The following is a 27,846-nucleotide window of genomic DNA, read 5'->3' as shown; positions in this document are numbered from 1 at the left end:
ACAACAATGCAAATAATAAATAACTAAAGTCATTAAAAAAATAAATTATATAAGTGCTTATGTGCCTGCATGTCCCAGCCTGAAAACAAAATCTGTATCAAGACAGACACCCTCAATGGCCTGTTCCCATTAAAGGTTTAAGTCTCTTGTTTAGTCTCTTTATGCTTTCCCTAAGAGGTATGCGGGACCTGACGCAACAGTGCGGCCCGGGGGAAGTTTTGAATTGCTGAGTGCTTGCGGGAGGAAAGATACTGATATGTGGCAGAACCGGATTTCACTAAATGCAACATGTTCCTGGATCAACACCTTTGCAGGAAGCAGGAGAAAAGAAAATGACTCATGGGCTCCCGCAAAGTATAATTATCTAATAATAACAGCATGCACAATTCTGGAGATCTGAAGCATTGTGTGAGTGTGCAACACCAGAACAATACCGATTCTAACCAGACTAGGACTGAAAAAGCCAACGGCTTTTTCCTACGGGCTTTTGTTTTTGGTGGGAACAGGATCAAATATATCATATTTTTGGCGGGAGATGGCGTGAACGGGATTGAAAAATCCATTCTGCACAGAACTCTACCTTCCCTTACAGATGGTGGATGGCTGAAAGAATCCAGGCCAAGAAGGAAGTGTGCAGTCCGACTGCACCGTATGGAGGAAAAGAAGCCTTCAGTGGACCTCTACTTGGTCAACAGTCTGAAATAAAGCTGGGAGGGCGGGGTTCCTAGGCCTTGACCCAGCTCATTGGAACCCAGAAAGTCTCCCGCTCCAGTCTTTCTAGGATGCTACGTAGTTCTGCACAGGCACTGGCAGTGTCCTCCTTAATCAGGACCCGATCCACTAGATGACCATATTGTTGATCTATCTGCTGTGCAGACAGACGCATTTCCTGCAGGTCCTCCTCCTGAAAATGAAGAGATGAGAAAGTGTAGGGTATGAACATTAATAGAGAGAATGAAATGAAAGAGATGTCTGAAGATTTGTGCAAAAATAATAATCAAGCTAGATATATCGTGCCTGTAGATTATGTGATTTTCCCATACATTTTGCAAGTGAGACAAACCTTAAAGGGTTAGTTCACCCAAAAATGAAAATTCTGTCAGTAATTACTCACCCTCATGTTGTTCCAACCCCGTAAGACCTTCGTTCATCTTCGGAACACAAAATTAAGATATTTTTGATTCAATCTGAGAGTTGTCTCACTCCTCTATAGGCTTCTAAGGCATTATAACTTGCTGGCCCAGAAAATGTATTAAAGACATCGTTAATATAGTCCAAGTGACTACAGTGGCTCAATCTTAAGTTTATAAAGCGACGAGAATACTTTTTGTGCGCAAAAACCCCCCGAAATTATTACTTTATTCCACTATTCATTTCCTTCTCTCTGGGCCTCGAGTTTTTTCACGTAGTATAACTGCGTAGCGTAGAGTAATTACTGACAGAATTTTCATTTTTGGGTGAACTAACCCTTTAAGCTGATTTTTTTAAAAGCTAGACAATCGTGGCAATTTTTTTCGCAATTATTACTAAATGACACAATTTCAAGGCTGATTTTTGAGAGGTTGGGAGAATTGTTGATGATCAGTGCCACAGGGTTTCTTGAGAGCTGAGTGATGTAAACCTGTGATGAGACTCACTGTGATTCGCCCATGTTCACCTCCACCCGGCGAGGTGCCGGCACTTCGGCGTCTGCGACTCTCCGGGATTCGTGGTGTTACGAAAATGACATAAGGCTTGAATTCGGCTGTCCGCAGGGCCTTCAGAGCCTGTGGCAGGACAAACAACAAAACCAGTAATGTGAAGGGTTAAATGACACTATCTATATCTATGTGACCCTGGATCACAAAACCAGTCATAAGTCGCACAGGTACTGTATATTTGTGGCAATAGCCAACAATACACTGTATGGGTCAAAATTATTGATTTTTCTTTTATGCCAAAAATCATTAGGATATTAAGTAGAGATCATGTTCCATGAAGATATTTAGTAAATTTCCTACCATAAATATATAAAACATTTGTTTTTGTGAGTGAATGCAGCACAATCTCAAACATAAATGGACAAGTTTAAAGGCGATTTTCTCAATGTTTTGATTTTTTTGCACCTTCAGATTCCAGATTTTCAAATAGTTGTATCTCGTCCAAATGTTGTCCTATCCTAACAAATCATACATCAACGGAAAGCTTATTTATTCAGATGATGTATAAATCTCAATTTAAAAAAAATTGACCCATGAGACTGGTTTTGTGGTCCAAGATTTTTTTAAAGAAATGAATATTTAGCAAGACATTTATGTTACCAAATAAATTCTGTTCTTTTGTACTTTCAATTAATCGAAGAATCCTGATAATAATAAGAAATGCATCATATTAGAATGATTTCTGAAGGATCACACTGAAGACTGGAGTAATGATGCTGAAAATTCAGCTTTGACATCATAGGAATAAATTACATTTTAAAATATGTTCAAATAGAAAACTGTTATTTTCAATTGTTTTCATATTAGTGTTTTTACTGTATTTTTGACCAAATAAATAAGCGACTTTTTTCAAAAACATAAAAGATCTTACTGACTCCTATCTATCTGACTCTTTCAAATTAACCCTTTCTTTATTGAGATTTGACAAAAAAAAGTAAATTATGAGGTCTGCACTGATAAAATTCATGTTCAGTTTCAGCCAGTAGCAGTAAAACATTAAAAATGCATGAGAGCAAGTTTAAGGTAAATTTCCTGCCATGTCCATAAGAAGGATTCTTGCCATCGGGGGTAAAGTGCTGTGTGTGGTTTTGCACAATTAATATGCTTTTTGCAATAGGCAAGTAGCTCCACCTGAAGGTGAAGCCAGTCAGTACATCTCAGCATTAGAGAAAGACTTCCTTTTGGCCAAGTGATACATGAAAATTGTAAATATAAACAAAGCAACATACAGTGCTATGCATAAGTTTAGACACCCATACTAAAGTTGATTAAAAGAGGAATAAAAAATCATCTTTTGGAAACTGAACTTAAAGCTCCAATATGTAGGAATTTTGTAATAAAATTTCCAAAAATAACTTGCACAGTGTGATATATTTCCTCCAGCTGTGTACTTACAATATCTCAAAAGTCTCCAAAGATTTTTTATTTCAGAGAAATTCCGATTTTAAATAACTGGCCGTCCCGGAAAAGAAATGTCGCGCCTCAGTGACGCAATATCCCTTTTTTCCGGTGTGGACCATGTGATAGGATATTCCACCACACCGGATTTTATTTTTTTATTTTTTTTACAACAACTTTATTGAGGTTTTTTTTCTTATCACAATAAACAATAAAGACGTCTGACAAAGAATAAAAAAAGAATAAAATAAAAAATATGACCCACCACACCGGAATATCGCATGGTCAAATGCGGAAGTGGTGGGTAAAGTGTTATAGCCATAGACTGTATGGTTATAGCTGTTATGGATCACGAACTCTTTGGCGAGTATTGAAGTGCCAACAAAACGAAAGCGTCCATATTCGGATACACTCAGACTGTGTGACAAACGGAGGAATAAAACCCAGATAAATATCGGCAGGCGTTTTCGAGATGGAGAGAGCTGCGCGTCAATCTTGGACTTGACAGAGACTCTGGTCTCGCGAGTGTATTGATAGACAGGTAAGACATGCAACTGTCAATAATAGCACTTATAAACAAAGTTATATTGCTCTTTGTACTTTGGTAAGGCTTTTTATCACGTGTGGTGACCGAGCTTATGGCAGTACAATTAAATACAATCGGATATGATGTTAAAAAAATATATTTAGTCATTACTTGCAAATGTTCGTTCAAATTTACTTTTAGATATTGGTTTGAACACGTTAAACAACACGGCATTAACCATAAAAACGTAAAACTGCACAACATTAACCAAACAAATCATTTGACAAATAGCTGTATGTTGTAACGGGATAATATAGCATAACATTTCACGTTCCTTGCAGTTCATTAATTATGATGAAATAAAATAATACGATCAGACATACAGGTAATACAAAAACGAATAAATTACCTCATCCGTGATCATGATTCATTAATTCCATGTAGATATCGCTAGATGGTGAAAACGCATTAAAAACGACATCTCCCATCGTCACCTCCTTCATAGCGTCATCAAGCTTCGCCTTTGTTATTGTTGAAACTGCGCCCTCTTGTGGTCAAATACCAAAGTCGCATACTGGAGCTTTAAAGGGATAGTTCACTTTGAAATTAATTTTTGATATGTTTTAGCTTACCTCAAGGGCATCCAAGATGTAGGTGTCTTTGTTTCCGCAGTAGTTTCAATTTTGATATTTTTAGGTCAAACCGTTCTTGTCTGTCAGTCATATAATGCAGGTCTATGGTCACTGTCTCAAAACACAAGCACAGAGTCCAAATTAAAACAATTCCCCATCGTCCAAATGAAACAATTCCCCATCGTAAGTACACATTGATGGCCTAAGACACGAAACGAGCGGTTTGTGTGAGAAAACGAACAGTATTTATATAGTTTTTAGCTCTTGAAAACAGCACACGTCCAAATGGTCTGACGGCGCGGGCGAGTATAGATGTATACATAGATGTCGCCTTGGCTACGGTTTCGTTCCAATGAACTGCAGTAGCGAAGGCGACATCTAGTGTATACATCTATACCCGCATAGATATATACACTAGATGTCGCTTTGCTACGGTTTCGTTCCAATGAACTGCAGTAGCCAAGGCGACATCTATGTATACATCTATACTCGCCCGCGCCGTCAGACCATTTGGACGTGTGCTGTTTTCAAGAGCTAAAAACTATATAAATACTGTTCGTTTTCTCACACAAACCGCTCGTTTCGTGTCTTAGGCCATCAATGTGTACTTATGATGGGGAATTGTTTCATTTGGACGATGGAGAATTGTTTTAATTTGGACTCTGTGCTTGTGTTTTGAGACAGTGACCATAGACCTGCATTATATGACTGACAGACAAGAACGGTTTGACCTAAAAATATCAAAATTGAAACTACTGCGGAAACAAAGACACCTACATCTTGGATGCCCTTGAGGTAAGCTAAAACATATCAAAAATTAATTTCAAAGTGAACTATCCCTTTAATGCCTTAATTTAAAAAATTAGGAAAAATCCAACCTTTAAGGACACCAATTTTCTTTGTGAATGAATAATGTATCGTAAATAAATAAATATTCTTCCTTAAAATACAGGGTGTATAAGTTTGGACAACCCTATGTTAAATTCCCATAGAGGCAGGCAGATTTTTATTTTTATTTTTAAAGGCCAGTTACTTCATGGATCCAGGATACTATGCATCCTGATAAAGTTCCCTTGGCCTTTGGAATTAAAATAGCCCCACATCATCACATAGCCTTCACCATACCTAGAGTTTGGCATGGTTTTATTTCAGTTAGCCTAATAGCTGGTTTGATTTGCATTGAGAGATGATCTTATGGAAAGTACCCCATGCCAATCTCTAGGTATTCTTCCATGTAGCATCTGCTACATTACTAAATGTAAATGTAGAACAGCGCATCAGACGTGAATGAAATGATTAAATGGCAAGGATTTAAAGCACATGCAAATAATTAACTTTTGTGAATTGCTGTATCCCGTAAGTGTAACTCGACCTCTGTGTTAACATGTGATGTGAATGTACATCGCGTTGTACAGTGTGTTGGGACAGAGGCACCAGAACTGCAACTGCTAGAATACACTGTAGCACTAAACGATATTTCTTTAAAAGCAGATTGTGGAGACATTTTAATCATCCACGAACACTATAGAAAATCTTGATATCGCACACCCCAGGTCCAATTCTCACTGTTAACTAACTATTAACTACGACTTTTGCTTCAGTAAACTCCAAATAGTACGGTAGTTAGTAAGGTAGTTGTTACATTTAGGACTATTGGGTAGGATTAAGGAAGAATATGAATATGGTCATACAAAATAAGGTATTAATATGTGCTAAACACCCAATGTCCTAGTAATATGCATGCTAAAAAGCAACTAGTTAAAAGAGTGAGAATTGAACCCTAAATTTGAGTGTTTCCGACATAATGCTTCTGTGCATAATTTAAGCTGATCAGAGAATAGTTTTGCTGTTTTTATGTCAATGTTTATGTTATTTACCTCAGGCTGTACGTCTACCAAACACATCTTGTTCTTGGCTTGAACGGAGCGGATGGCCTCTATACTGGTCCCATACAGATTTTCCTTATACTCTCCATACTCTATAAATCTGCAGACAAGTCAGGGTATGACAATTGGACAATATATTTTCAAAGCAGCAGTACAAGAAGACCACATCACAGCAGCACTCACTTGTTATTCTGTGCATCTGCATCAAAGGCCTGCTTAGTCACAAAGTGGTACTCCACTCCCTCCTTCTCGTGGCTCTTTTTGGGCCGTGTGGTGTCTGTGATGGAGGACAGAGAGCCAAAAATGTCATGTGGTTTAAAGGGATAGTTGCAAAATGATGCTGTCTTTTATTCACTCTTATGTTTTGCCAAACATGCATGACTTTTCTTTGTGGGGAGCACAAAAAGAAACATCCCAAAGATTGTTTTTCATGCAATTATAATGGGAACCGAATCTTTCAAGCTTCAAAAAGAATGCAAAAGGACCATAAATATATCATCAAAGTGGTCCATTTGTGTTTTTGCACCCAGTCCTATTTCACTTTCATACACATATATATAGGCCAGGATATTCTTCCAAAATTTGCATTTTGTTTCATCTGAAGAACAACATGATGGTGAGTGAAAAATTAAAAATTTTGGCGATTTAAAATTTCACATAGATCATTTCTAAAGTCTAAAAACACTGGAAAGTTTGAATGTTAATGGTTTGAACTATGAGTGAATAATGTAGCTAGTGTATTTATCAGGAAACTCTTTTCATCCTGAATAGGAAATGAGGCAAGACCTACGGGGCACAGCCACAGCGTAGCGATGTGGATTTTCTGCAATGACCTTTTGCTTCAGCTCATTGATGCGTGCTCCCAGAGAACCTGCGCAAAGATAAGCAGCAAGTTCAAATCAGAGCATTTATAGTAGTCTATGTACTTAGAGTGCAACGTACAAGAAAAAAGTATTTCAGAAGATCACTTAGATCACAGAGACTTTCTGAAGCTGAGTAAAATTATTATTGCCACTAGGGGTCAGTGTATCATCAGAATGTGGGATGCAGTGAACCGTGTTGGCAAACATCTTCCTGATTCAGGCAGTGGTTTATGGAAGGAATAGTGTAGCTCCAGCCTAGTTTTTAAGGATAAATTCTATGTGCTTAATTATAATACCCGATTTGGTATATTTTCTGGAATTGCTAGGTATGCCGAGTAAGACATACTAGTCATGGTAAAAAAAAGTTAGCTTCCTTGCTCAAGCTGCCAATGGACCCTTTTCACAATGGACTGTGGACTTTAAAACTTTGCAGGTTTTAAATCCTGCAAAGTTTTTTATATTTTCATTTTTTTTAAATGTATGTACATTTATAACACTTGACTTTGTATTATATTACCATCAAATGACAAGAAACTAGTTAACGCTGCTGTGAGGGTGTTTCTAATAGAGCGGCTGTGGGAGTGATGGTAAAATTGATGTCTTTCTCTCTTCTGCCTGCCGTTATCACAACATTATCTCTTTTTGAAAGTTGTGAAAACACTACAGTGGTGTTTTTCTTTTGCTATTTGAGCAAATGTGAACACAATAAATATATTTAATGTTTTCTTTCATTCACCGCTATAGAAGTTTACCTAACTATGATGTGTTCTGCTTCTGAGAAACCCGGAAATGTGAATTTATAATTATTTATAATTATGTTTAATAGAACACAAGGTTGACTGAACTGATAGGCTGTTGTTTACTTTGTAAAATGGTGAGGACAACCGCCGTGCCTCCCATTTATATTTAAAGTAGTTTTTTTTCTTCTATATCTCAGTTAATCAGTGGGCAGTTTATTCCACCAAAATTAAACATTGCACAATATACACATAATACAAAACTGTAGTTGAAATATTATGTTTTATATTATCTTACCAATGAGAACTACTAATCGGGGTCTCTCATTGGGCCTCTGCTGATAACGTGTCACTTCTTCATAGGTCAGGAACTCTGTGTCATTCTGGTCAGAAACATTGGCCTCTCCTGAAGAACCACGACGGTCCTTCCGACTTAGACGAAAACTTCTCCTTAAACCGGCTGAGATAGAGACAGACACAAAATCAGAAAACATTATTTATTACATGTCTAAGAGAAGAAAGAAAAAAACTAATTACAAGACTATTTGTTTTATTGATTTTCACTTCCATTTAAAGTTTGAGGTCAGTAGGCGTTTTATATGTAGGAGTTATAAAATACAGTAAAAACTACAAAAAGTAATTTATTCTGCTGAATTCTCAGCATCATTACTCAAGGTCTACACATGATCCTTCAGAAATTATTCTAATATGATGATTTGCTGCTCAAGAAACATTTCTTAAAAAACAGTGGATAATAATTAATTAATGTTCATTACTTATCACATATTTTTGTTAACAGCATTTTTTTTTTTTTGCATTTTGTATGCATTTAATGTATCCTTGCTGGATAAAAGTATACATTTTTCTAATCCTACTAACCCCAAACCTTTGAATAGTAGAGTATATTTAATGTATTTATAGTTATAATGACAGAATAATGTGAAAGACAATCAAAAGTCTAATCATAGTTCAATTTAATTTATTACTCTAGTCTATTTACACTCTTAAGAACTCACACTTTCACTTTGTATAGTAATAATACAGATAAAATATTGAAAGCAAGCAGTGATTAGCCATAGTCTGACTCCAATGAAACTCCTGTATCGTAACTCCTGTAATCTTCACCCCACCCTCTAGCAGTATTGCTGATGTTATGAAAAATGTTGTAAAGGGTTTTATATTTCAGGACATGGAGGTTAGTGGTGGGAAGATTGAGGACTGTACCTGAGTAAAACTCCCAGGAAAACACCTGGCCACAGGAGGGTGCCACTGCATTACACTTCGAAGAGACTACAATGCGCATTAGACCACCTCACACTTGTGCATAAGCCACACTCTGCCTTCAACAACTGACCCAAAATCAGTTTAGACTTTCACTTCTGAGATCATTTAGAACTGACCGTGAATTCTGTTGAGGTCTGCATCAGCACTACCCCAAAAGTTGGCCTGCTCAAAATCTGCACATTTCATCACAAATCAGCAGGATTTAAATATAGTAAAATGTGCTAAATGTAACGGAGTGCAGCACAACAACAAATGATCAAAAAATATTTAAGACACAGTCAGTTTGGAAATAAGGGATAAGCAGAATGTTTTAAATGACAGGTATTCGAGTTCTGGCCAAATTTACTGGTGCTTTATAATATTCTGTGGAGGCAGATTCCTTGCTGTCAGTAAATCTGACTTCAAAGCCTTCCCACTGTCATCTTTGGCACTTCCCAGTATTTACACTATTAGATTATTTAATGATTCTAGGTCAGTGGCTAAGGGCTGAGAGTTGCCGTCACGCACATTAGCTATATCACACACTTGACTCAGTGAGTGAGTGCACAGCCAATCGTGCAGGGTGGAATGTGCAGAGTGTCCTATAGAAGGGCAGCAGCCTGACAGTGGATTTGGAGGGGTTGGGTTTTTAGGGATGGAGGACTACATAAAGCAGACGGCAGCAGAAAGGAATACATTCACATAGAGACCGGGCAAGGGAAAGTACTATACCTGCCAGAGGGGAGGAAGGTAAGGTCATTATTCTCATCTATAGTTTCAATGTAATCTATGATTTGCTCATATTTGAACCAAAGGAAAAGTCTCACTAAGAATGATTTTCGCTTAATGATAGCATATGTGCCCTACAAGTTAGCATTTATCTGATCAAACAGTAATATTATGAAATATTTTTACAATTTAAAATAACTGTTTTCTATATGAATATATTTTAAAATATTTTAATCAGCCATTACTTCAGTCACATGCTTCAGTGTCACATGATCCTTCAGAAATCATTCCAATATGCTGATTTGCTGCTCAATAAACATTTCTCGTTGTTATCAATGTTAAAAACAGTTGTGCTGCTTAATATTTTTTCAAAAGTTCAAAAGAAATTACAAATTGAAATGGAAATCCGTTATATATATAAAGTTATAAATAGTTTACTGTCATCTTTGATCCATTTCAGTCTTTGCTGAATAAAAGTATTAATTTCTATCAAAAATATCTTTACTGACCCCAAACTTTTAAAGGCTAGTGCATATTTAAAGTTACATATGTGTTCTATTATTTAATCAGTTACTATTGACATGATCAATAGAAAAGTAAAAAAAAAAAAAAAAAAAAAAAAAACGTTTTTTTAGTACAATGTTAATTTTGACAGGCAAACAGCAATCCATAACAATCCTAATGTAGGTTTTTTTTTTGTTTTTTTTGTTTTTTAAAGAGGCGTCTTTGCACTAATTTAAATAATCACATCACATGCTATTTCAGCGTAATTACCACTTAGGAAAAATGAAATAAATTACAGATGACTGGTGAACAATAATGTTTCTGTGCTGAAAAATTGCACCAGTGTTTCAAATATCATAGCTACTTATTCGAGCCAACCACAGAAAGTCACATAAATCTAAACTTCGTCAAGCTCATCTTCACAGATTGTAAGAAAGAGACTGGTGTCAGAACGTGAAGATAGATGAGAAGCTGTCAGCCTGTTGGTTGTCCCCACTAACACATAGGCCTATTAATAAAGATTTCTGCATCTGCTACACATTCTGTAAATAGTGTGATAGCCTGTGAATGAAATATCTAACACCATATGAACTGAATATCACTTCTCTTTCATCACTCTCTTAACAGCTCCTCCAATTAGCGTCATTAACAAATGAGACTTGAAACATGCTAGACATGTTTCTAACACTTTTAACTCAGAGGGATGACAAACCTTTCCTCTCTTTTTATCATCAGAGTATGTGAGCGTTGCAGAGCATGATTTTGCCTAGAGCTATGAATGTTTTACTTGTAAGTCAGAGTGTTGGAGTTCTCAATCCCTCCAAACCCGTTTTAAAACCACTCCATCATAGACATTACTGATTTCAGACAAGGATATCGGTGAAATATAAGTGACATTAAGTGGGGAGTTAATTAAAATAAAAGACTGGCTCTCTGAAAATAAACTCTTATTGCATTTAGGTAAAACGGAATTCACATTATTTGGGTCCAAAATTAAACTGAAAAAGGTTCTTAACATGTCTGTCAAGGTAAGGGATAGTGTAATATCAAACAGAAATAGTGTTAATTATCTGGGCTGTGTCCTTGACAATGATTTGAGTGGTGCAAGTATGGCTATGAAAACTTTAGGTAAGGTTAATACTAGAGCAAAATTTGTTAGTTTTATGGATAAATAAAATGTACAACTACTTGCATCATGTTTAGTGCAATGTCATTTTGAGTATGCATGCATTTCTTGGATGTCTGATTTGTCTCGTGTATGGTTGGATGAGTTACAGAAATCGCAAAATAAATTGATACGGTTGGTTTTAAGTTTTAATAGTTTTGCACTTGATGTATCTCATTTTAGACATCTGGATTGGTTACCTATAGAAAGCAGAGTAGCACATTTTAATCAATAAAAGAGCTCCTACATATTTTAACAAATATTTCTCTAGGGTAAGTGAGAGACATCTTTATAATACTAGGCAAAGTCTCATGGATATTACATTATATCGCTTTAAAACTATGTATGGTCGTAGGACTTTTGAGTACTCAGGGGCTCAATTGTGGAATTCGTTGCCTCTGGAAATCAAAAGTATTTCTAATATGGTTGGTTTTAGTGTGAATGTTAAATGTTGGTTATTAGATAGGTTGTTTTAGTGATGAATTTGTATTAGTGTATTATATGTGGATCTCTCGCGTGCATTTGTGGATTGCTGCGCGCACATGTGGATCTCTCACGTGCATTTGTGGAAGGTTTTGAGACTGTTTTCACTCCATAGTATTATGTGGATGTTTAATTGTGATTGTAAACTTTGCAAATGTGGAAACCTATTTGTATTTATACAATTTATGTATATTTATACAAATTTGTTAACCTATTGTAGCTTTGTATTTATAATAGTATGCAATGCCAAAGCAACCTGTCACTATGAGTGAAGTTTGTGCTGTACATCAATGACCGGAATGGAGACAAGTTTTTAACTTTGTGTTATCCTTGACAAATTAGTGTATTTCACTATTTTTGTCTTATAAATCAAATCAAATCAAATTACACACTAACATGTGAGCAAGAATTCACCATGGTAAAACCACTGCTATGTGCTATACGTAATTAAATGTAAAAGTAAAAGTAAAAAGTAATACATTTTATATTATTGTAATCATATTATTTAAAATGAATGTTATATTAACTGTATTACTGGAAAGGTGTTAATCAAAATTACAAAAAACTTTTTGTGAATAATAATGACAGACAAATGAGAAGGGTGAACAATGCTTGTTTCTGCCACGGAATAAAAAAGGTAATTGAGATATCACACAAATCTGGCTTTTTTTTTCTTCTCAGATAAGCATGTTTAAATTTTGCAGTTATGACTTTTTTTTTCTCTCAATTGCAAGTTTACAATTCTGGCTTTTTTCTCAGATTAGCACATTTAAATCTCTCAATTATGACTCTTTGCTCTCAATTTCGAGTTATGAACTCAGAAAAAAAGTCAGAATTGTGAGATCTTTTTTTATTTTGTTCCATATTGGCAACAAGCTTGCGTAATTTTGCTCACAATGGTACATAAATTGCATAAATGTTATTTATGCATCTTGTGCTCAGACACTCATGCTTTTCCTTTAGCGGAGTTTCTCTCATCGAGCCTATTTACACTTGACCACTTCATGCTTTTTTACTAATCGGATAGCTATCCGATCCCAGTTAAAACTGTTCTGCAAAATGAATACAATTCCGATCTTCAATTCCCACGCCATTTGCAAATTCAAGTTCACGTCACTAAAAGTAACAGATGAGCTATGTGTAGCAATTTATTTATCATCAGCTGATTTCAAGATCAAAGAGGAGAGAGAACAGAATCAGCACTAGTGAGAGAATTTAGCATTCACCACTCTTAATGAAGATGACATATGTGTTGAGCTTCAGGATGAGATGCAGAACGTTGAGTTTAATTTGCGGCAGTTTGTGCGTCTGCTTGCTGAAAAGAGATACTCATATGGAGATGCGTGTTGTTGCGGTGTCGTATCTGGCTACTCCTTTTCCTAACCTACACATTTATTTTTTACCATTTTGGGTCGGAGTGCAATCTGTCTCAAATGCATTTTGAAGGGCATTTACATCTGTTCTTTTCACAATTCGATATCTATCCGATCAGAGGAAACATGAAATGACCATAAACAGGCCCACCACTGAGTAAGGAGCGCGAAATGTAAAACCCGGCAGTGATTACTTTGGAGAAATTGCTGTTGTTCCGCTCCACTCACATACTCTTTCTATTACTATGCAAAATCAAAAGTGTGAAAAATAAATAAATAGCAGCCCGCTTCTCAGTCTCTCTTCCAGAGAAACATCAGTGCAGCACCACTGCAAATTGGCTTCTTCACAGTCAAAGATTTGAGAAAGCTAAAATTCCCTTCACGCTGCTAAATACCCAATCCGGCCTCCCCTCATCAAGGCCATAGCTCTTGGCACAGAGACAGGCAGCAATAGATGCTCACTCAGGCAGAAGGTTAGTACATTTCAGATTTAGCAGGCGCTGCCTGGGTACAGGAGAGGGCAGTTTCTCACCTATGTAGTGTCCATTGAAATAGCCCTCACAGTCACAGTCTTCTGTAGGGAGGCAAGCAGGGAGAGAGGGAGTGAGCAGAGGAGATCAGGAGAGAAAAGCAGGGCTGCAGAACTACAGTTACACAAGCAGGTTCAACGATTAGGTAGGTAGGTAGGCGGGCGGGTGGGTAGCAGGTGTTTCAGCAGACTGAAATGACGGCTGTGGTCAACCAAGAGGCTTTGTTATTTGCCAAGAAGAAAATGATGGTGTGATAGAATGTAAATATTAGGATTTGTTTTTGTGGTTGAGTGGGACTCAAAGGAAACAATGGGTGTTTTATAACCTACAAATATTGGAAATGAGGCCCTTAGATTGAAAAAGAGATGAGAAAAGGCGGTAGAGATTTAAAAAAAAAAGAAGAAAAAAAAAGATTGGAATATAACATCACCTGACAGCTATAGACAATCTGTGAAAGAAACCTGGGAATACTTGTAGGTATAATCAGTAATTTTGTGTTTCTGTTGTACTGGTCTAAATGCTATTCATATTGGACTTGTCTTATACTGACACCTAACGGTGTTAATGTAGTATTATGCAAAAGCAAGAGGTGTCAGTTACTGATGCCATTGTAAAAATGTGTTATTCACAGTCATCCAGATTCATTTATTCTCAACATGACCCAAATGAGGGGACTAGCCCCTAGTAAAACATAAAACATGGAAACCAAAAGTGTGTGTGTACAGTGTAACAGCAGTTGTAGTCTCTCTCCAGGAATTAAATTAGATTAGGTGACAGACTGGCCTAATTTCCTAATCACTGTGGTACCAATATGTGTGTGTTGTGTGAATGTGTGAACTCAGATCTAGAAGACCAACCTTTATCACATCCCTGGTCATCTGGTGTCAGCAAGTAAAAGGAAAAGGAAAATATATGATGACAACGAAAGGAGACAAAACTGCAGACTTCATTTACTCTGAATGGGAAAAGATGCTATCCTGGCCCTGGAGTTTATTACATAGAGATTGATCATAAATGGCAACATTCCCACAAAATGCAGGTCAACAGTGAGACCAACACAGAGATGCAGTAATAAAGGAAAAAGCAGAAGAGGATCAGATATAACACACACGTAATGAGAGTCTGTGAGTGAGGGGGAGAGAGAGAGAGCGGGGCATGTTGCTAATCTGCAGATGTGTCTGTTCTCTAATCAGCTTTAGATTAGTGAACATGAAGCGCTCAATAATCACCTGGCCACTTCACACGAGCAAATTATGCCTCCCGTTAGTCAACACTGATTATTAACTGAAGGGGTTTTTCGGTAAGGAAAGCAGAATCACTCTGAAATACTCACAGACAGTTTTTTGGGGAGACTTGGAGTTTTGAAGAGTGCCCATTTTTATCCTGAAGGCTAACCGCCTGAGGGGGAAAACCATATGAGGAGAACTTCAAACTGTTGAAAAACATTAAATCCCTTGACAAATATATTTTGTGCCGGTCTGACTTGAGCCATCATATACTATTGATTGAGCAAGATCAAACAAACTCATTGGTGAAAGAAAAAAACCTATTATCAGTACATCCATCCAAAATACACCCTGCTGAGATGAAAGACAAAAAGACAGACTGGCCCATCTCTGCCTAATAATTTATAATTAATATCATTGATAATTTGATTTAATTTGTAACTATTAACAATGATGCTGCAGCCACACTGTCCATTTACACCTGATTTAGCAACTGCTCAATAACTAAGTACACAACTGTATCTCTTAACACATTACAGTGTTTTAAAAAATGCTAGTCAAGGTTTTAATAATTTAAAATTAAAGTTATACTTAATACATTTTTTAAATCATTATGTTTTAATAAACTTGTGTCATGCTTTAAAGAAATATGCTTATTTTGATGTGTTGACTAACATACTATATCACAAGTAAAGTACTTGAATATAATTTGAACTGTGGCATGTTTTTAAATATTAATGTCAAGAGTTATTATTGTTACTTACTGTCTTGTTTCCCCTGTTTTGTGTTCAAGGACTCTTATGTTGAAGTGTATTTTCTGTTCTTATTGTTCCTGTGTTTCACTTCCTGTGTTTTCCTTAGCTCCCTTATTTGTCTCCATAGTTACCCTGGCTATAGTGCTTAATTACCCTCACCTGTCCCTTATCTTGTGTATTTAAACCCCAGTTTTTTTCTAGGCTGTTTCATTGATGTGCTCAGTGCTTTCAGTTCTGTTCCTGATTTTCCGTGTTCTCTGATATTTTGAGGTAGTTTGTGTATTTTTTTGTTTTTTGGTTAATAAATAAATTGCATTTGCATTCACTCTCCCTTGTTTCTGAGTCTGTTCATCGTTGTAACTATGTTTTCAATGTACTAAATAGCAACTTCATCATTGCAAATGAGTAATTACAAATATATTTAAATACAAGTGTACTTACCTAAGAAAGTACTTGGTAAATTAAGATAACGACATGGGTTAAGGTTAGGTTTAGGGGTAGGTTTGGGGTTAGTACCTAGTTATCACCCAGTTATTGCATTTACTATAATAAGCACATAGTATGTAGATGGGGAACAGGACTGTAAAAGTTCTACCGAAATTATATTAAAGTATATTTTGGCTTATGCTGGTAATTTCTGGTTTAGTACCAGTCAAAGTGTGGGACCAGCACAGCCAAGATGTTCACCAGCAAAATTTAGCTGGAGAGAGCAAAAAGTGTTTTGTTTTTTTGTTTTTGAGTGGAGGTCATAAAATATTTAGCAGTTTCATGCAAACTAAACATCTCTGAGGTGTGTGTTTTATGGATGACTTGTCCCACCTCTCCTGAAACTGTTTGGATGGGATGAGTCCTGCACGCAGGCTGCAATCTCCCACTCTCTTGGCCTGCCACCATGTATGATCATCCTGACTGACCACCTGCAGGACGTCTCCTCGTGTAAACGGAAGCCCTGCCTCCTGACACGGTGTGGCTTTGTCCTCCAATGGAGTGTAATCAAACAGTGCTCGCATGTAGACCTGAAGATGACACCGTACAAACAAGATACAAACTCATTGGACAAGAAAAAAAAAACTGGAGAGATGCTGGGCTGATTACTGGTAAATTACTAGGTTTTATGCTATTTTTATAGTCAATCACCTTGCTTTCTTTCAGCCTGTCCTCCTCTTTGATCGCTGGGATGATCTTCAATGTGATAGAGCCTTGTGATTGAGACTAAGAAAAGAAAAAACTGCTCAAATTATTCTGTTTTGACAATAAACGGGAATGATTAAGGTGATTATTTTATATTAAACAGGTAAATCAAATCAAGTACATGATATGCCAATAAATTCATTTAATTATTCACAATTAATTACAATATTTGCTGAGAAAACCCCCAAAATTAAAATAATATAATTTTGTTATTAAAGGTAATGGTACACTATGTAACTTTTGGCCCTCTAGCAGTTAAAAAACAAAACTGCATGAATTTTGCGGCACAACATTGTTTTGGTTGTGCCTCGGCTCTATGTGACTGTGTAGATGAATATGGTTCTTACTCATAACTAAAAAGAGAGAGAGAGATTATCCTACTGATCATAAAACATTCACTACTAGGCTTATGAAATATAACTGGTTTAGATGGAAAGGATCTTAAGCTGACTATCTGAAGATGTTACTGTAGCTATACCATTAATAGACACGGTACTTCCTTGAAAATAAATTCCAGCACAGCACTACAACAACCAAAGTGAAATGACCCTTCACAATAGATGATGCCACTGAACTCTGTTAGAGAGCTACATATTGCAATTTATCTGTTCAATAAAATACCTTTCTCACCTGTTGTGTAATAAAAACACCATCTATGCGCCACATTTACAACATTTTAAATCCCTCAATTCTTGCCATCTCCAAAAATCCAAGCCAATGTTGATTCTTGTTTTATTACGAGCTCTGTCTTGTTCTCTTTTTGCCTGCAGACTCTCTTCTGTTCAGTGTTTTTTTAAACGGGTGATTCTCTGGAGGTTTGAGGTTTAGCTGCTCCATGTCAACCTTTCTCGCTTATCGTGACAACTAACCTATGCCACTCCCACACAATACACGCTTCAAAGTAGTAACTTTTCTCTACTAATATAATACTGACATGACGAGACACGCACGGGCGAGTGGCCGGTAGAGACAGGCTGCAAAAGAGAGTCAATCCCATATAACCCCATGTTAATATGTCCAACTTTACAGCAGAACAAAATGTGTTTACAGCCTGGTGCAAAAAGTGGTTTTGGTCTATATAGCTAATTTTGCCCTTCATGACAACTGTTATTTTTTTATTCAGTTTTTTTGTTGTTGTTATAACTCATCCATTTAAATTATATTAAGCCTTAAAGTTCTGCATAATTAAGGGCGTGGTCACTTGAGTGACAGGTGGATTGTCGCTGCTGTCACTCCTAGCCATTTGTCTGCTCTCTGTTAGCCGTCACATCACCTCAGCTACGAAACCTACAGGTGACGTCAACGGACAATACGTCAATATTTTTTTACAGTCTATGAATTCTGAACAAAAACAAGTTACATAGTGTACTTTTAATAATATAATTATATTATTATACTACATGAGACAATTACATTAAAATTGTGGCATGCAAATGCATTAAATAGGCAATAAATGGCTTTACAAGGTATTGTATGGACGCATTATATATATATATTGTTTTATGTTCAGCAGAAGAAGGTATGTTCAGAACCTGTATACAGGTTTGACACAACATAAAGGTGAGGAAATTATGACTTTTTTTTTTTTTTTTGCATTTTTGGGTGAACTATCCCTTTAAGATATAGTGTCAAAGCTTGAAATGCTTTGATGATAGAAAAATACCTTCAAACAGAACTTAAGAAGCATTTGTTCATTTTGTGCTAATATGTTTAATTGTTTTGTTTGTTTTTTATCATAATTAATCATGCCAAATGAATGTGAAGAAAGTCAGGAGGTCTTCCTTACCAGTAGTTGACTGATCTCATCTGGTCTCTTGTGCATTACAGAGCTGCCGTTGACTTCTCTCAGTTCATCACCGACATGCACCAGACCTGTGGAGAGAGGAAGGATACCTGATTTACAGATTCACTACTACATGTTCAAGCTGCACCCGCTGTGTTTGATCCACAATACACTTTATAGGCATAGTTAAATGAATTTTTAATGACCAAGATCATTCCCACCACACACACACAGCATACATGGGTTATATTCCCATGGCAACAGCTGTGGTCAGGTGGTTAGTGAGTCTGTTTGATTCGGTTGATTGGGTCTCAGGAGACTCTCCTTGACCACCACAGATGGGCCATTGTAGCAGACGCATGTGCCCATCACAGAGGTGAAAATAACAAGCATATCTCAGTAAAGGTGCAGGGATATTCAGAAACTTCAATGGTTTTAGTGATGAATACAGAACCTTTGAAGACTGCAATGGTTTCCCATTGATATAATGGAATGGTAATTAAAACAAAAGATAAAACACATTTCAGGAGTATATTTGGCAAAATAGCTTTGCATCATGATTATTATGGAATCCAGCATGGAGTAAGACAAATTCTTTGAAGTGTCACTCACCACTCCTGTCTGCAGCCCCGCCCTTCATGATCCGAGCCACAATCACGGCCCCGGTGGACTCATCCCGCCGGATAGTGGCACCCTGAGAGACAAAGAAACACCAAACAACAATCACCTAAATATTAATGCTGCTGACAGATGAAATTATCTTGAATCCTGAGCAATTTATCTCTTAAAAAAAAAAACATATTCAGTGATCTCAAATTGTCTATTTGGACTTTCTTTAGTCACACTTACAGTGCATACATTTTCTTGCATCATTTGCTTTCTTATGTGTTGTTCAAGTCATTGTTTGTTAGCAAAAATTAAAACTATTAAAACCCATTTTCCATATGAAATTAGAATATGAAATAAATAAATAAATATAAATGAAATGATATGATAAATGAAATATATATTTTAGATGAAAAACTTGTAGAACAAACATTAATTAAAAATGTTACCTTGGCAACTAACCAAAATAAATTACGTTTAAGTACTAAAACACTAAAAATAAATTCAAATAAAAATGAAACCAAATAGAAATAAATAAAAACTAATAAAAATGACAAAAGCACATAATTATTTAGTTTTACATTACTAAAACTTAAACTAAAATTTAGTGTATGTGTGTGTATGTGTATGTGTGTGTGTGTACTGTATATATATATATATATATATATATATATATACATACACATATATTATGTAAACAAAGACCTTTATGTTAGATGCGAATAATCGCGATGAGTCAATTTGACAGCACTACTAGTATGTAAATAATACTAAAAACACACAGGTTCAAGTGTACTAATATTTTCAGGGTCACTGTATTTGTACAACTGGCATTGTTTCTTTCTCTCACCAGTGGCTCTTTGTTTTTGACAAGGCGGACGATCTTGACAGAGTCCTCATCTAGTTCATCCTCAAAGTCATCGGGAAGAGGAGGCAGCACAGGGTCAAAGTTCTTCTGCGCCACCGTGTCATGAACTGACAAAACCGCCTAACAAGCAGGGGGGATATGAACAACTACGTTTTGTTTCTGGCCAACCGTGTTAACGAAGATCTAACAATGAAGGTGTTGTTTGTACCTTGAGATGAGGTGATGTCAGCAAATGTAGCAGTTCTTTTTCCTCAACACTCATCGGTCCACTTTGCAACTCCTCTGCCACCTGCCAATCAATAAGGGTGGACTGTGATCAAAGCATTTAGCAAGCTAGCTTTCTTTAAAATAGTCTTCTAATTTCTTATATTTCTTTAGCCAACTTCTAGGGACATTTTTGAGCAAATTTGTCCACAGATTATGGATACAAATTCTTATACAATTTAATTTACTTTCTCAAGTAAGTGTAACAGAAAGCTGCTGTGTCAAGCATTTTAGTGTTCCCTCATTCCCCCCAGATACCATTAAACTAGTCTCATATATTATTGTAAAAGGCCATTAATCTTGCCTGAAGTGAGGTGATATGACAGACTGCAGCACTTACATCCTCTGCCAGAGTGGAGGCACTGTGGAGAACTGGGGTGGGGCTCTGCCTTTCGTACTGACGCAACTTCTCATGGATCTAAAAAAGACAAGCACAATGCACATGTACACAGAGCTGGAGAAGATTGGTCTCTTACACATTTGCTGCCATACCTTAAAAATAAGCTAAGGTAAATAATGCATGCAGTGAAAAATGTATAACATATGATGCTGCAAGTGAATTCAATGCAAAACCTACACACCTTCATCAGGTAGCTGAGACTTCTCTCACTGAAGACATCCTTGAGGAAGACCATGTCCTCTTTGTGATTGGCATCTGGACGCAGCTGTGAGGTCAGCAGGGCAAGCGTCTCATGCAACCCTACATGTAAACAGAGATCAGTAAGCGTCATTGTGACTGTACATAAGTGTGTTTGTTTAGATGTTTACATTTGTGCAGCTCACCTGCTCCTGCAGAGAGGACTGGCATGGCTTCTTTCATCGATAAGGAAGGGGTTGACCTAAAAAAAAGAGGTAACCATTATAGAAGTAACGTTATAGGCTATGCACCCCACAGTCCTGACAGTGTTTTCAAAATCAATAGTTTTCATTGTAGTTTTTAGTTTACGATAAAGGGCTTGACAAAAAGTAAACATTTGCGACACTAACTTTAAGTGTAGTCAGATATCATCTTCCGTGACGTTGCTATTACATCTTTAGCCTCCGCGTTTTTTTTTTTTTTTTTTTACTTTACTGCACGATTCGCGAACAAATGACTCATTAACTCTTATGAACCGGTTCTGAATTGAAGTAGTGAATCGTTCAGGGGTGCGTTTCCCGAAAGCATCGTTGGCCAACTATGGTCGCAAGTTCCGTCGTTACCAATAGAGTTCAATGGACATTGCGATGAAATTGCGACCATAGTTGGCCAACGATGCTTTCGGGAAACGCACCCCAGAGCTGTAAATTAGTTCACATTACTCCCTCGCTGAACCGCAAGTATTTTTTTCGGTCCAGTTGAAAGAGGATGTATCCTATGTGAGTCTACTGAGGTGTAGTTAAATACATCATTTTATAACCGATTTTTTGTTGCAATAAATTAGTAAAATATATTCTAGAGCTAGAAAAAAAACATGCTTATAGCTAATAGCTGAAAATAAATCATAAAAGTTTTTTTGTTTAAAAATGTATGAGGTGGCAAGGTGGGCCTTTTCACCCACACACGGGGTACAAGGCTCACCAGCATGGGGCAAAAGGCACAATATATTGATACTTTAGCAAAACTATTTTTTTTAATAATGTATTAATAAAGTTAATAATTGTTCAAAACAATCACTTTAGCAAAGTTTGTTCTATTTTATGTTTATTTTAATAAATATGTTTGTTCAATAAATATACTGTCATTAAAATATGTTAAGATAAATATATATTTTAAAAATACAGAAACAAAATTATAATAAAAAAAAAGATTCTGAAAGCATTGAAGTAGATCCCATAATTATTTAATATAGATTTACTATAAATGATAGTAACATAATACGATTAATGTCATATTTTTAAATATGATGATTAGTATAATTTTTTTCCAATCACTGTTGACCAGGAACAAACTCACAAGGTGATAGGACTGTGACACAAATAGTACTTTTTATAATAACCCTGTTTAATTTTTCTTTGTTTTATCTCTAATTTACAAAATCATATTTTCAATGTATGATATTTTCAATGTATGATTCATCTACCATCTATCTCTCTTGCTGGTGTCTTCAAGGCTCTAGAAATCTGTTTAAATACCTGCAGTGTATCGGTACATCAATATCCCATCACTTTTAAGCTTGCAACTTATATTTCATATAGTTCTACTGAGTGTGCATTGCCTTGATAAGATTAATGGATATTCATCCTTGATAAAGTGCTAGAATAGAGGAGAGAGAGTGACTGGAAGAGTTGAGTGATGCTCTTCTGTGGGTGCCGAGAGGCCGCAGCAGGAACACAAAGCTCAGAGTGCTGCCACTACTTCCTCTTTTACACTCTTTCTCCCTCACAAACACTCTCCCAGAGCAATTCAGACGTGCCATACTTTCAGAGTGCATGCCCAGTGAAACAGAAATAGCAATTCCACAAGCACTGATCCGTCTAGAAAACAGAAGAGAGACAAAAAATAGAAACTCTACTGCAGTTTTTCTTCCTCATAACACTCAGCATAAGGGGTGTTGTAACATGGGGTGAGCTTTATCAGTTCAACCATGACTGTGCTCTATGCTTAGACTGAGAGTCTAGAATGAATTCTGGTGTAGATGGACATGTCAAGACTGAGGAGTGTGTTCATTGTATATAACCAAGCCACTAATCCTACAGATTTGATGTATCACATTTGTGGCAATAATTAGATCTGTGACTCTCTGACTATTCCATATAGTGACACACAATATAACATCATATGCACTTCCTGGTTTGTCTGTGAAAAAACCAAGAAAAAAAAAAACCCTTGCATCCAACAAGCTATACAGTATGTAATTGCACAGTAATATGGCAAATCACAGATGTATTTAAAAAAAAAAAAAAAAAAAAAAAAAAAAAATATTTGTTGATAGATGGCTGCTGGTACCATAATACCATAAAGCAACATTCAATTCTCAGCAATATCAGGAGAGTGAATGTGAGATATAAACTAATAATCCAACCATGACCACCACAGATAGGAATCCACAATCACTTTTGCTCTAAAGGATGATGTCATTCCCACTTTATGCTGTTCTGGTAATGATGTAATTGGCAAAAGAGCTTTGTGGAAGCAATACACAGGGGAAGGAGGTGTGTGTGTGTGTGTGTGTGTGTGTGTGTGTGTGTGTGTGTGCGTGCGTGCGTGCGTGCGTGCGTGTGTGTGTGTACTTGTACAACTATCTTTGTGAGGACCAGTTTGAGTTTTAGACCATTGGAGTGAGGACAAAGAGAGTAAAGTGAGGACATTTTGGCCGGTCCTCAGTTTCTGAGACCCCTTTCTTTAAAGGCCTGTTTGAGGGTCAAGACTTGGTTTTAGGGATAAGGTTATAATTAGATTAAGGGTAGGTTTAGGGTAAGGGTTTGGGTTAGGCACTTAGTTGAGATGGGTAAGGTTAGGGTAAGCGGCAAAAGATTGCATTGTGTCAATGAATGGCCTCATAAAGATAGATGTACTGTACAAGAATGTGTGTGTGTTGGTACAAACAGCACAACAAAGCTAGTATTGAGAAAAAAAAGGGTTTTGTTGTTAGAAACTTTAAATAAATAAGTATATAGTCTATCATCAAATGAATACCAGTAAAGTATTAATTTCTTAAATAAAACAAATCTTACTGGCCCCTAACGGTAGTGTAAAATTAAGCATAGCTGTAATACATTTCTTACTGTATTTTATCAAGAATAATATCTGGTTATGTATAAGTGTAATGTTTGTGTTGTATGGCTTGTTCATAGACCTAAAAAGATAAATATAAGTTTTGGCATAAATGCATGAACACGTCATTATGTGTGCTATTTCTGTCTGGAACAGCTTAGAGCCCTTTTCGTGTTTTTGGCTTGGATGTAAAAAAGACACACACACACACACACACACACACACACGCACAAGCACACACACACACACACGCACAAGCACACACACACACACACACACACACACTCTCAAAGACCTCTCTGCAACCTTATTGGCTTTAGAGGTCTGTTTAGGTCACACAGTCTTCAGCAGATAGTACATCTGCTTGGCCTTCTAATTCTCACGGATGTGTGCTGAATTTCAGAACATCAAATCCAGTCTGGCTGTTAAAAACTTTTAAGGATGTATAAAACACATGTAATGTAGTTAAGTGAATGGTACTGTCTGTCTGCTGTCTGGAGGATATTCAAGGGAACCAGAGCAAAATATCTGACCTATAGGGAAGCTTCTGTTTTTACCAGCCACCTGCACAGGGTAGGAATAGGATTCAGAATTTAAAAATATATATATTTTCATTACATTTCAATGTCTTTTTATCCTTTCATTGTAATTAACAAACTTTAAATGGGAATGCTGTAATTTTCTCAATGTAAAATGCATTCCCTATTTTACACCATAGGTTAATATCCCTGAAAAGTGAAACACGGGCTCTGTTGCACCATCAAACAATTAGTCATTGAGCAGTTTGACATGTCAATTTCTTGCTCAACCAATGGTTTGAGTTTGGGGCGGGACATCCTGTTTTTTAAACGATGTCAGACAATTAGTTTAGCAATACACTAGCATGAGCTAACACACTAAAGCTACAAAACTTTGAATTTAATTTCAGTGATTGTGCCTGGTGACTGATGGGAAGCTTATTAACAATAATCATAATGAATTGTTTGCTTACACAGCTGAAAGCTGGATGGTGTGTGCTGTCTAAGGGCAGGTGGGAGACTGCTCCTTTAAACTGGTATAATGGTAGAGGGATGTTGATCAGGTTATCGAAATAGATAGGTTTTCACAGACAGAGATAAAAGCATGTACATGATTGTTAGAGGAGTTTTTATATCCCTTAGGATGAATTTTGATCTGTGCTGGTGATTAATCTGGGAAGGCAAAGTGAGGTCTGAGATAAAGCATCACATTTTGACCTGGACAATTTAAGATACAAATAAAAAACATCCTTTAAAAAACACTGAGTATATAGTATGACTTTTTTACTAAATGTTATGTAGAACAGTAGTTCTCAGCCTTTTTGATTAAAAGCCCCCGTTTGTCCAACGCAATATTTGAATGAATATTCAATATTTCCTCTTGTATTATGATTATGCTGCTTGTTATCAACAGTATTGGGTGTAATGTGATACACTGTAAGAAATGATCGTAATTTTAACGGTAAAAAAATGCTACAGTGAAAAACTGTTAATTGGTTAACAGAAAGTTTCCGCACTATATCCGGTAAATAACTGTGATAGATCTAATGGTACATTTGATGTAATTTTACTGTAAAATACCGTTAAATTTACAGCTTTTGAAAGTGAAAAATAACAACTCATTGTATAATTTACAGTGAAAAACCGTAAATTGACATTTGTGATTGATTCCCTGTGTGACACTTCACATTTGATGTATTTTTGTTGAAATAACTATGTTTCTTCAGTTGTCTTTGTTTTTTTCTAATCAGTTTTCTAATTTTCTAATGTACATTAGGGTTTTATGTTACATTTAATGTTGTTAAATTAATGTTTATTGCATTTTTAAAATTTCATGTGTGTTACCGTGATGGTGTTTAATGTTTGTGTGAATGACACTGTGCAGCTTCTATAGTATTAACTTTCTTGTGGAAGAGCTGCTTGTGATGAGCTTTGATTGATCATGTGACTCTCATCACTGCTGTGATTGGTGGTTATCAGTGTATTATGGTACAAAACAGATATTAATACTTCAATAGGACGGTAAATTCACATTATATCAGATAATAAAATACGGTTTATTACTGTAAATTTTAAGTTAAGTCTGTAAAACCAATAACGGGTTGCTACCGTATTTTTGACGGTAAAGTTCTGGCAACCACAGCTGCCGTTTTTTTACCGTAAAAATTACGGTTACATTTTTTAATTAATTCCTGTAATTTATTTACTTTTTCCTTGAAAAAGTAATGTAAAGGATTGCACTTCATTTTTCTAGAATTTAATTAGTTACTTCTGATGTAATTGCATTAAATACTGTATTATAGAACAATTCTTTATAAAAACAATAGTGGATTTAACTGACAAAATGTATGTTTTTAATGTAAACTTCTCCCTTTAAATACTTTGGTCAGCTCAAGAATAACTTATACAATTTTATATTATTTATTTGAAAGAATTAAAAGAGCAGTTTCATGTCTATCCTTGTATTGTTCAACTGGTCGAGGTTGATGTGGGATTTAGAAAGTAATTAATAAGTAATGCAATAATTTATTAGAGTAATATGTGATTAATTACTTACTACTTTTTTATGAACAGAAACTGAGAGTGTTGTTATTAGATTTGATTTGTTTTTAGCATTTAAACTATAAGGATTCTTTTTTTTTTATAATATAATTGAATCGTTTTAAGTCATCTTGTGCTCATCCTTGCTCAGAACCACTGATCTAGAACAATATTATGCCAACAACTGTGTCCTTATTCTTAAAGTCTTTAGGGCCTCTGAAGATGTTTATGACAAACAGGGGGATATTTCATAGTGCCAAATGGGATTCATGAATAATAATCTGACCCTAGGGGTGAAAGGTCAGCCATCACAACAGAAGCTCCTTTTGTTAGAGATTAAAAACACAGAGAGACATTAGTTTGAATGTTTTCCTGGACCATCTTCAAATATTTCAATCATCTGAGAGGAATATAAGTTGTCTGGAGGCTGTACTCATGTTAAGACTCGTTATTTTCCAAGAGCAAATTCATTATTAGTTCAATTGCCTGTTGGCATGACCCAAACTCAAATATGTACTGTTCTGACACAAATAGCGGTTCTTTAACCCTGAAACAGATCCAGACCATTAGAATTCAACTCGCAGTGACCTAATTCTGTTTTTGTTGCACTACCATGTGCAACACATACAGGAACGCATGCACCTTGGACAAACAATGGACATAGATCTATGGACAATTACAATCAATAATGGAAACAGGTGTGCACGTTTTCCTCAGCAGTGTTGAGAAAGCATCAGTAGGCTACTTTCTCTTTCTCTCTCTCTCTCTCCATCACAGTCTTTCTCTTCCTCTCTCTCTTCCCTCATCTGCAGTGCAGTGCTGATTTGCACATATGCCATATGATTGGCTCAGAGAGAGAGAGAAAAAAGCCCCTCTAGAGGAGATAATCACCAAAACACACATACAATCGCACGCATGATCTCGTGCAGTGCATGCTGGGTCTTGCTTCGGGTTTAGCTCCGGTATAATGAAGCAAATGAACGTAACAAAAAGGAGCAGCCTACCTCTGGCTCCGTCTTCCCCTCTGTTTTCTGTGTCTCTGGATCTGTCGTTCCCAGAAGATTGCCTTACTGATCCTTTCGCTGTGACTCTTCCTCCGGCTGCCGCCCCTG

General features: G+C 36.3%; 1 protein-coding gene across 1 annotated transcript; it reads right to left on the bottom strand.

The window, feature by feature from the left end:
- Positions 1 to 724: 724 nt before the first annotated feature.
- Positions 725 to 27,846, bottom strand: mpp3a (MAGUK p55 scaffold protein 3a; the record flags this gene model as incomplete). The annotated part of the gene is made up of 19 exons (XM_081363617.1): positions 27,739 to 27,846; positions 21,266 to 21,321; positions 21,064 to 21,182; positions 20,823 to 20,900; positions 20,427 to 20,507; positions 20,201 to 20,338; positions 19,357 to 19,438; positions 18,748 to 18,833; positions 16,908 to 16,982; positions 16,590 to 16,786; positions 15,123 to 15,187; positions 14,647 to 14,667; positions 13,792 to 13,833; positions 8,041 to 8,202; positions 6,933 to 7,013; positions 6,326 to 6,419; positions 6,134 to 6,242; positions 1,638 to 1,766; positions 725 to 904 (listed from the first exon to the last, which is right to left on the bottom strand). Exons 2-19 carry the CDS (start codon positions 21,300 to 21,302, stop codon positions 725 to 727), a joined length of 1,776 nt encoding a protein of 591 aa, XP_081219743.1. The 5' UTR covers positions 21,303 to 21,321; positions 27,739 to 27,846.

The sequence above is a fragment of the Scardinius erythrophthalmus genome (genome assembly GCF_964197995.2).
Source record: "Scardinius erythrophthalmus genome assembly, chromosome: 1".
NCBI lineage: Eukaryota > Metazoa > Chordata > Actinopteri > Cypriniformes > Leuciscidae > Scardinius > Scardinius erythrophthalmus.
This window is presented reverse-complemented; position numbering and strand designations above follow the sequence as displayed.